Source organism: Taurulus bubalis (genome assembly GCF_910589615.1).
Source record: "Taurulus bubalis genome assembly, chromosome: 3".
Taxonomy (NCBI): Eukaryota; Metazoa; Chordata; class Actinopteri; order Perciformes; family Cottidae; genus Taurulus; species Taurulus bubalis.
The window spans coordinates 42,875,022-42,884,794 of record NC_136591.1 but is presented as its reverse complement, the minus strand read 5'-3'; the positions used below and the strand labels follow the sequence as shown (position 1 = coordinate 42,884,794).

At 51.3% G+C, this 9,773-nt stretch overlaps 1 protein-coding gene across 1 annotated transcript in view; it reads left to right on the top strand.

Moving 5' to 3' along the window:
- Positions 1-348: 348 nt before the first annotated feature.
- Positions 349-9,773, top strand: part of LOC306734541 (serrate RNA effector molecule homolog) — a gene marked incomplete at its 5' end in the record, with an annotated part of 21,951 nt that continues 12,526 nt past the window's right edge. The window contains 8 exons of the mRNA XM_079215898.1: positions 349-930; positions 1,147-1,218; positions 1,391-1,509; positions 2,402-2,512; positions 2,591-2,734; positions 3,091-3,151; positions 3,442-3,739; positions 4,203-4,504. Of these exons, the coding sequence (XP_079072024.1) occupies positions 349-930; positions 1,147-1,218; positions 1,391-1,509; positions 2,402-2,512; positions 2,591-2,734; positions 3,091-3,151; positions 3,442-3,739; positions 4,203-4,504 (1,689 nt within the window). The remainder of the gene's footprint in view (positions 931-1,146; positions 1,219-1,390; positions 1,510-2,401; positions 2,513-2,590; positions 2,735-3,090; positions 3,152-3,441; positions 3,740-4,202; positions 4,505-9,773) is intronic.

Genomic DNA, 9,773 nt, shown 5'->3' with positions numbered 1-9,773 from the left:
GGCTTCCCCTGCTCCCTAGAGGAGTGAGGGCTTCTCCTGCTCCCTAGAGGAGTGAGGGCTTCTCCTGCTCCCTAGAGGAGTGAGGGCTTCTCCTGCTCCCTAGAGGAGTGAGGGCTTCTCCTGCTCCCTAGAGGAGTGAGGGCTTCCCCTGCTCCCTAGAGGAGTGAGGGCTTCTCCTGCTCCCTAGAGGAGTGCGGCTGGCCGTGGGCCGGGTGGTGGGGCACGGCAGCGTGGTCTCCATGAGCGGAGGGGTGGTGCTGTTCCTGGACAGCGTGGCGAAAGCCAGCATGGTGGCGGCGGGGTGCAGGTGGCGGCGGGGTGCAGGTGAACGGCGAGTCCGTGGCCGTCATGCCGCTCTCCGCGCCGGCGGTCCGGGTCACGGTGTCCAACGTGCCGCCGTTTATCAGGGACGAGGCGCTGGTGAGGGAACTGGTGAAGTATGGTAAGATTATGTCCCAGGTGAGGAAGGTTTCCTCTGGGTTCAAGTCGCCATTATTAAAACACGTGGTGTCACACAGGAGGCAGGTGCTCATGGTTTTAAATGACCACAGCAGAGACCTCGACCACGTGGTCAGGATCAGGGTCGGTGACTTTGACTACATTATGTTGGCGACCTCAGGGTCGAAGTGTTTTGTGTGCAGGAGCTCAGGACACCTGGCCAGAGCGCGTCCCGAGAGGAGAGCAGGTGAGGGCGCTGCAGGAGCTCCTGAGGGGGAGCCGAGGGCTGCAGAGCAGGAGCCGGAGGGCAGAGACCCCCAGAACGACCAGGCAGCACAGGAGGGGACAGGTGGGGTCCAGGAGGTGGGTCAGGAGGGGGTGGTGGAGAGTCAGGAGGGGGAGGGAGACGTCCAGCAGGAGGACGTGGGAGGACAGGTGGAAGAGGAGGGTCAGGAGGAGCCAGGTGAGCTCCAGGGGGACGTGGTCCAGCAGGTGGACGTGGTCCTGCAGGTGGACGTGGTCCAGAAGGTGGACGTGGTCCAGCAGGAGGACGGGGTCCAGCAGGTGGACGGGGTCCAGCAGGTGGACGGGGTCCAGCAGGTGGACGTGGTCCAGCAGGTGGACGTGGTCCAGCAGGTGGACGTGGTCCAGCAGGTGGACGGGGTCCAGCAGGTGGACGTGGTCCAGCAGGTGGACGGGGTCCTGCAGGTGGACGTGGTCCAACAGGAGGACGTGGTCCAACAGGAGGACGGGGTCCTGCAGGTGGACGTGGTCCTGCAGGTGGACGTGGTCCAGCAGGTGGACGTGGTCCAGCAGGAGGACGGGGTCCTGCAGGTGGACGGGGTCCAGCAGGTGGACGTGGTCCAACAGGAGGAGGTGGTCCATAAAGCTAGAGGACTACTTCTCTGATAAGGACGGGTTGAGAGTATCTGCTAAAAATATCCTCCGCAAGCAAGGGAGTGAAGGCTTCACTACGCTGGAGCGCTTCAGAGTGAAGAAGCTCATAGTGAGGATCCTCGACGAGCTGCTAGAGGAGAGTGAGGTCATGAGGAGGATCTGTGGGGCCAGGAAGTGAGCGGGGCCAGGACGGAGAGCTGGAGTCCAGCCGGCGGAGGACCTGGAGGACCGAGAGACGGAGGAAGACGGAGAGAGACGGAGGAAGGAAGAGGAGGAGGAGGAGGGAGGAGAAAGGAGAGGAAGGAGGAAGGAAGAGGAGGGAGGAGGAAGAAGGAAGAAGGAGGAGGGAGGAGGAGGGAGGAGGAGGGAGGAGGAGGAAGAGGAGGAGGGAGGAGGAAGAAGAAGGAAGGAGGAAGGAGGAGGAAGAAGAAGAAGAAGAAAGGAGGAAGGAGGAGGAAGAAGAAGAAGGAAGGAGGAAGGAGGAGGAAGAAGAAGAAGAAAGGAGGAAGGAGGAGGAGGAGGCTGCAGAGACCGGCAGAGCAGGGCCGGCCTACACGGTACCGAGCCGCCTGCCTGCTGTGGGACGTCCCAGGGGTCCTGGAGCGGAGCGTCAGCGCTGGACGACACGCTGAGCAGCGCGGGACAGACGGACATGAGGAGGCCTCACGTCACTAAAGAGTCTTAAACAATGTGCTTAAATAAGTGTTAAATAAAGGTTTTGTAAAAGTCAAAAGTGTCTCTCTCTCTATCTCACTCTTTTTCTCTCTCTGTATCTCTCTCTCTCCCCTGCATCGTTGCTCTAGCTGCGCATAGCGGTTTAAATGAACGACAACAATAAACAAATGCTAAATTCTTTTTTTAACAACTATTTGAATATATATTCGAATTTCGAATATTCGTTGACAGCCCTAGTACACACACACACGTCATCCTGACACACACATACACACACACACCTCATCCTGACGTGTTTCTTTAAACTGTGTGTGTGTGTGTGTGTGTGTGTGTGTGTGTGTGTGTGTGTGTGTGTGTGTGTGTGTGTGTGTGTGTGTGTGTGTGTGTGTAGGGACTGGGACCGCGGCAGAGAGAGGAGGAGGGACTATGACCGCGGACGCAGAGAAAGGTTTTCTCCCCCCAGACACATCAGCCCTCAACACAAACGCATGAGGAGAGACTGGTGAGTGTGTGTGTGTGTGTGTGTGTTTTTTATCAGTGTGTTTTTGTGCGTGTGTGTGACCTGACCTGCCGTCTCCAGGGACGACCACCGGGGGGAGCCGTACCGCTATGACGTCCCCTATGGAGGGGGCGGGGCTCCGTTTCCGGGGGCGGGGCCTCAGGGCTGGCACCCCGACCTGCCCCACCTTCACCCACACCACGGAGGGCACCCGCTGCAGGGCAGGTGAGCCGGCCCACAATGCACCCTGGCACACAAAGAAACCGGAAGCTTCCACCTCGATTAACAATAAATAAAAAACAGAATTTATATATATATATCATACATAAAATATTATTCTATAAAAATATATTTTTATATCATATTATTTTGTTATATATATATATATATAACAAACAAATTAATATTCTATAAAGATATACTTGTAAAATGTTATTGTTTTATATATTATTATTACTATAATATATAAAGTGCAATATGATGGAAATGAACCAATAAGCGTACTGGTATCAGTAAAGTCATATTATGGTCTGTAATGGAGCCTCTTCCTCCTTCTCCTCCTCTTCATGTTGGTCTCTCAGGTTGGGGATGGTGGATCCAGACCTCCCTCCTCCTGGTCCTCCCACCATGAGGAGCTTCAAGGTGAGTCCCTCCTCTGGGAAACTGTTCTGACCGGTCCTATTGGTTCTGACCGGTTCTGACCGGTCCTATTGGTTCTGACCGGTTCTGACCGGTCGTATTGGTTCTGACCGGCTCTGACCGGTCCTATTGGTTCTGACCGGTTCTGACCGGTCCTATTGGTTCTGACCGGTCCTATTGGTTCTGACCGGCTCTGACCAGTCGTATTGGTTCTGACCGGCTCTGACCGGTCCTATTGGTTCTGACGGGCTCTGACCGGTCCTATTGGTTCTGACGGGTCCCCGTCTCGGCAGGACTTCCTGCTCAACATGGAGGACAGCGTGGACGAGACGGAGTCGGTGAAGCGCTACAACCAGTACAAGCTGGACTTCAGGCGGCAGCAGCTGCAGGACTTCTTCCTCCAGCACAAGGACCAGGAGTGGTTCCGGGCCCGGTACCACCCTGATGACATCACGGCCCGGAGGGCGGAGTCTCTGGCCGCCCTGCAGACCCGGCTGGGCGTCTTCCTCTTCCTGCTGGACAACAGCTGGCTGGACCACATGGCGCTGGACATGGAGCACGGACCGGCCATCATCAAGCTGCTGGATGCAGGTAGAGGAGGGGAGGAGGGAGGTGGAGACGGGTAGAAAGAGGGGGATGGAGACGGGTAGAAAGAGGGGGGTGGAGACGGGTAGAGAGAGGGGGGTGGAGACGGGTAGAGAGAGGGGGGTGGAGACGGGTAGAGAGAGGGGGATGGAGACGGGTAGAAAGAGGGGGGCGGGAAAGGGAGAGAGAGGGGGGCGGGAAAGAGAGAGAGAGGGAGACAAAGAGGGAAAGAGAGAGAGAGGGAGACAAAGAGGGAAAGAGAGAGAGAGAGGGAAAGAGAGACGGGCAGAGACAGGACTACTTTTGAAACAGTGTTTGTAACTTTTCAAATGAGTCTAGTTTGCTGCTGTCACTCTGCAGGGGTTTCTGGGTAATGAAGTCCTACTGTCCTCTGGAGTCTCACCCTGTGTTCTCTGGTGTCTCACCCTGTGTTCTCTGGTGTCTCACCCTCTGTCCTGTCTCTCTGCAGCGGTGATAAAGATGGAGGGAGGAACAGACTTGGACCTGCAGGTCCTGGAGGTGCCGACTGCTGCTGCTGCTGGGGAGCCGAGCAGCAGTGCAGGAGCAGCAGGAGGTGGTGGTGGAGGAGAAGGAAGAGGAGGAGCTGGTAAAGGAGAAGGAAGAGGAGGAGCTGGTAAAGGAGAAGAAGGAGGTGGTGAGAAGAGTCAAGGAGATCCCAGTGGAGGAAACGTGAGCCGTCAGACCGACTCAGAGACGACAAGAAGTCAGACAGAAGAGACGAGCAGTCGAGAGACCAAGGACTCCACTAAGGTGACGAGCTCTTCTTCTTCTTCTGTGACGAGCTCTTCTTCTTCTTCTGTGACGAGCTCTTCTGTGACGAGCTCTTCTTCTGTGACGAGCTCTTCTTCTGTGACGAGCTCTTCTTCTTCTGTGACGAGCTCTTCTGTGACGAGCTCTTCTTCTTCTGTGACGAGCTCTTCTTCTGTGACGAGCTCTTCTTCTGTGATGTGCTTTTCTTCTTCTTCTGTGACGTGCTCTTCTTCTTCTTCTGTGACGAGCTCTTCTTCTGTGACGTGCTTTTCTTCTTCTTCTGTGACGTGCTCTTCTTCTTCTGTGACGTGCTCTTCTTCTTCTGTGACGAGCTCTTCTTCTTCTGTGACGTGCTCTTCTTCTTCTTCTGTGACGAGCTCTTCTGTGACGAGCTCTTCTTCTGTGACGAGCTCTTCTTCTGTGACGTGCTCTTCTTCTTCTTCTGTGACGTGCTCTTCTTCTTCTGTGACGAGCTCTTCTTCTTCTTCTTCTGTGACGAGCTCTTCTTCTTCTTCTGTGACGTGCTCTTCTTCTTCTGTGACGTGCTCTTCTTCTTCTTCTGTGACGAGCTCTTCTTCTTCTGTGACGTGCTCTTCTTCTTCTTCTGTGACGAGCTCTTCTTCTTCTTCTGTGACGAGCTCTTCTTCTTCTTCTGTGACGAGCTCTTCTTCTTCTTCTGTGACGAGCTCTTCTTCTTCTTCTGTGACGTGCTCTTCTTCTTCTTCTGTGACGAGCTCTTCTTCTTCTTCTGTGACGAGCTCTTCTTCTGTGACGAGCTCTTCTTCTGTGACGAGCTCTTCTTCTGTGACGAGCTCTTCTTCTTCTGTGACGTGCTCTTCTTCTGTGACGAGCTCTTCTTCTTCTTCTGTGACGAGCTCTTCTTCTTCTTCTGTGACGTGCTCTTCTTCTTCTTCTGTGACGAGCTCTTCTTCTTCTTCTGTGACGTGCTCTTCTTCTGTGCCGTGCTCTTCTTCTTCTTCTGTGACGAGCTCTTCTTCTTCTTCTGTGACGAGCTCTTCTTCTGTGACGAGCTCTTCTTCTGTGACGAGCTCTTCTTCTTCTGTGACGAGCTCTTCTTCTTCTTCTGTGACGTGCTCTTCTTCTTCTTCTGTGACGTGCTCTTCTTCTTCTTCTTCTGTGACGAGCTCTTCTTCTTCTTCTGTGACGAGCTCTTCTTCTTCTTCTGTGACGTGCTCTTCTTCTTCTTCTGTGACGAGCTCTTCTTCTTCTGTGACGAGCTCTTCTTCTTCTTCTGTGACGAGCTCTTCTTCTTCTTCTGTGACGTGCTCTTCTTCTTCTTCTGTGACGAGCTCTTCTTCTTCTTCTGTGACGAGCTCTTCTTCTTCTTCTGTGACGTGCTCTTCTTCTTCTTCTTCTGTGACGAGCTCTTCTTCTTCTGTGACGAGCTCTTCTTCTTCTGTGACGAGCTCTTCTTCTTCTGTGACGTGCTCTTCTTCTTCTTCTGTGACGTGCTCTTCTTCTTCTTCTGTGACGTGCTCTTCTTCTTCTTCTGTGACGAGCTCTTCTTCTTCTTCTGTGACGAGCTCTTCTTCTTCTTCTGTGACGAGCTCTTCTTCTTCTGTGACGTGCTCTTCTTCTTCTTCTGTGACGAGCTCTTCTTCTTCTTCTGTGACGAGCTCTTCTTCTGTGACGAGCTCTTCTTCTTCTTCTGTGACGAGCTCTTCTTCTTCTTCTGTGACGAGCTCTTCTTCTTCTTCTGTGACGTGCTCTTCTTCTTCTGTGACGAGCTCTTCTTCTTCTGTGACGAGCTCTTCTTCTTCTGTGACGTGCTCTTCTTCTTCTGTGACGAGCTCTTCTTCTTCTTCTGTGACGAGCTCTTCTTCTTCTGTGACGAGCTCTTCTTCTTCTGTGACGAGCTCTTCTTCTTCTTCTGTGACGAGCTCTTCTTCTTCTTCTGTGACGAGCTCTTCTTCTTCTTCTGTGACGAGCTCTTCTTCTTCTGTGACGTGCTCTTCTTCTTCTGTGACGAGCTCTTCTTCTTCTGTGACGAGCTCTTCTTCTTCTGTGACGTGCTCTTCTTCTTCTGTGACGAGCTCTTCTTCTTCTTCTGTGACGAGCTCTTCTTCTTCTGTGACGAGCTCTTCTTCTTCTGTGACGAGCTCTTCTTCTTCTGTGACGTGCTCTTCTTCTTCTTCTGTGACGAGCTCTTCTTCTTCTGTGACGAGCTCTTCTTCTTCTTCTGTGACGAGCTCTTCTTCTTCTGTGACGTGCTCTTCTTCTTCTTCTGTGACGAGCTCTTCTTCTTCTGTGACGAGCTCTTCTTCTTCTTCTGTGACGAGCTCTTCTTCTTCTTCTGTGACGAGCTCTTCTTCTTCTTCTGTGACGAGCTCTTCTTCTTCTGTGACGTGCTCTTCTTCTTCTTCTGTGACGAGCTCTTCTTCTTCTTCTGTGACGAGCTCTTCTTCTGTGACGAGCTCTTCTTCTGTGACGAGCTCTTCTTCTGTGACGAGCTCTTCTTCTTCTGTGACGTGCTCTTCTTCTTCTTCTGTGACGAGCTCTTCTTCTTCTTCTGTGACGAGCTCTTCTTCTTCTGTGACGTGCTCTTCTTCTTCTGTGACGAGCTCTTCTTCTTCTTCTGTGACGAGCTCTTCTTCTTCTTCTGTGACGTGCTCTTCTTCTTCTGTGACGAGCTCTTCTTCTTCTTCTGTGACGAGCTCTTCTTCTTCTTCTGTGACGAGCTCTTCTTCTTCTTCTGTGACGTGCTCTTCTTCTGTGACGTGCTCTTCTTCTTCTTCTGTGACGAGCTCTTCTTCTTCTGTGACGTGCTCTTCTTCTTCTTCTGTGACGAGCTCTTCTTCTTCTTCTGTGACGTGCTCTTCTTCTTCTTCTGTGACGTGCTCTTCTTCTTCTGTGACGAGCTCTTCTTCTTCTGTGACGAGCTCTTCTTCTTCTTCTTCTGTGACGTGCTCTTCTTCTTCTTCTGTGACGAGCTCTTCTTCTTCTTCTGTGACGAGCTCTTCTTCTTCTTCTGTGACGAGCTCTTCTTCTTCTGTGACGAGCTCTTCTTCTGTGACGTGCTCTTCTGTGACGTGCTCTTCTTCTTCTTCTGTGACGAGCTCTTCTTCTTCTTCTGTGACGAGCTCTTCTTCTTCTGTGACGTGCTCTTCTTCTGTGACGAGCTCTTCTTCTTCTTCTGTGACGAGCTCTTCTTCTTCTGTGACGTGCTCTTCTTCTTCTTCTGTGACGAGCTCTTCTTCTTCTTCTGTGACGAGCTCTTCTTCTTCTGTGACGAGCTCTTCTTCTTCTTCTGTGACGAGCTCTTCTTCTTCTGTGACGAGCTCTTCTTCTTCTTCTGTGACGAGCTCTTCTTCTTCTTCTGTGACGTGCTCTTCTTCTTCTTCTGTGACGTGCTCTTCTTCTTCTGTGACGAGCTCTTCTTCTTCTTCTGTGACGAGCTCTTCTTCTTCTTCTGTGACGAGCTCTTCTTCTTCTGTGACGAGCTCTTCTTCTTCTTCTGTGACGTGCTCTTCTTCTTCTTCTGTGACGAGCTCTTCTTCTTCTTCTGTGACGTGCTCTTCTTCTTCTGTGACGAGCTCTTCTTCTTCTTCTGTGACGAGCTCTTCTTCTTCTTCTGTGACGAGCTCTTCTTCTTCTGTGACGAGCTCTTCTTCTTCTTCTGTGACGAGCTCTTCTTCTTCTTCTGTGACGAGCTCTTCTTCTTCTTCTGTGACGAGCTCTTCTTCTTCTGTGACGTGCTCTTCTTCTTCTTCTGTGACGAGCTCTTCTTCTTCTGTGACGAGCTCTTCTTCTTCTTCTGTGACGAGCTCTTCTTCTTCTTCTGTGACGAGCTCTTCTTCTTCTTCTGTGACGAGCTCTTCTTCTTCTTCTGTGACGTGCTCTTCTTCTTCTTCTGTGACGAGCTCTTCTTCTTCTTCTGTGACGAGCTCTTCTTCTTCTTCTGTGACGAGCTCTTCTTCTTCTGTGACGTGCTCTTCTTCTTCTTCTGTGACGAGCTCTTCTTCTTCTTCTGTGACGAGCTCTTCTTCTTCTGTGACGAGCTCTTCTTCTTCTTCTGTGACGAGCTCTTCTTCTTCTTCTGTGACGAGCTCTTCTTCTTCTTCTGTGACGAGCTCTTCTTCTTCTGTGACGTGCTCTTCTTCTTCTTCTGTGACGAGCTCTTCTTCTTCTTCTGTGACGAGCTCTTCTTCTTCTGTGACGTGCTTTTCTTCTGTGCCGTGCTCTTCTTCTTCTTCTGTGACGAGCTCTTCTTCTGTGACGAGCTCTTCTTCTTCTGTGACGAGCTCTTCTTCTTCTTCTGTGACGAGCTCTTCTTCTTCTTCTGTGACGTGCTCTTCTTCTGTGACGTGCTCTTCTTCTTCTTCTGTGACGAGCTCTTCTTCTTCTGTGACGTGCTCTTCTTCTTCTTCTGTGACGAGCTCTTCTTCTTCTTCTGTGACGAGTTCTTCTTCTGTGACGTGCTCTTCTTCTTCTTCTGTGACGTGCTCTTCTTCTTCTGTGACGAGCTCTTCTTCTTCTTCTGTGACGAGCTCTTCTTCTTCTTCTGTGACGAGCTCTTCTTCTTCTGTGACGAGCTCTTCTGTGACGTGCTCTTCTTCTGTGACGAGCTCTTCTTCTTCTGTGACGTGCTCTTCTTCTTCTTCTGTGACGTGCTCTTCTTCTGTGACGTGCTCTTCTTCTTCTTCTGTGACGTGCTCTTCTTCTTCTTCTGTGACGTGCTCTTCTTCTTCTTCTGTGACGTGCTCTTCTTCTTCTTCTGTGACGTGCTCTTCTTCTGTGACGAGCTCTTCTTCTTCTGTGACGTGCTCTTCTTCTTCTTCTGTGACGAGCTCTTCTTCTTCTTCTGTGACGAGCTCTTCTTCTTCTGTGACGTGCTCTTCTTCTTCTTCTGTGACGAGCTCTTCTTCTTCTTCTGTGACGTGCTCTTCTTCTTCTTCTGTGACGAGCTCTTCTTCTGTGACGTGCTCTTCTTCTGTGACGTGCTCTTCTTCTGTGACGTGCTCTTCTTCTTCTTCTGTGACGAGCTCTTCTTCTTCTTCTGTGACGAGCTCTTCTTCTTCTTCTGTGACGAGCTCTTCTTCTTCTTCTGTGACGTGCTCTTCTTCTTCTTCTGTGACGAGCTCTTCTTCTTCTGTGACGAGCTCTTCTTCTTCTGTGACGTGCTCTTCTTCTTCTTCTGTGACATGCTCTTCTTCTTCTGTGACGAGCTCTTCTTCTGTGACGTGCTCTTCTTCTTCTTCTGTGACGAGCTCTTCTTCTTCTGTGACGTGCTCTTCTTCTTCTGTGACGA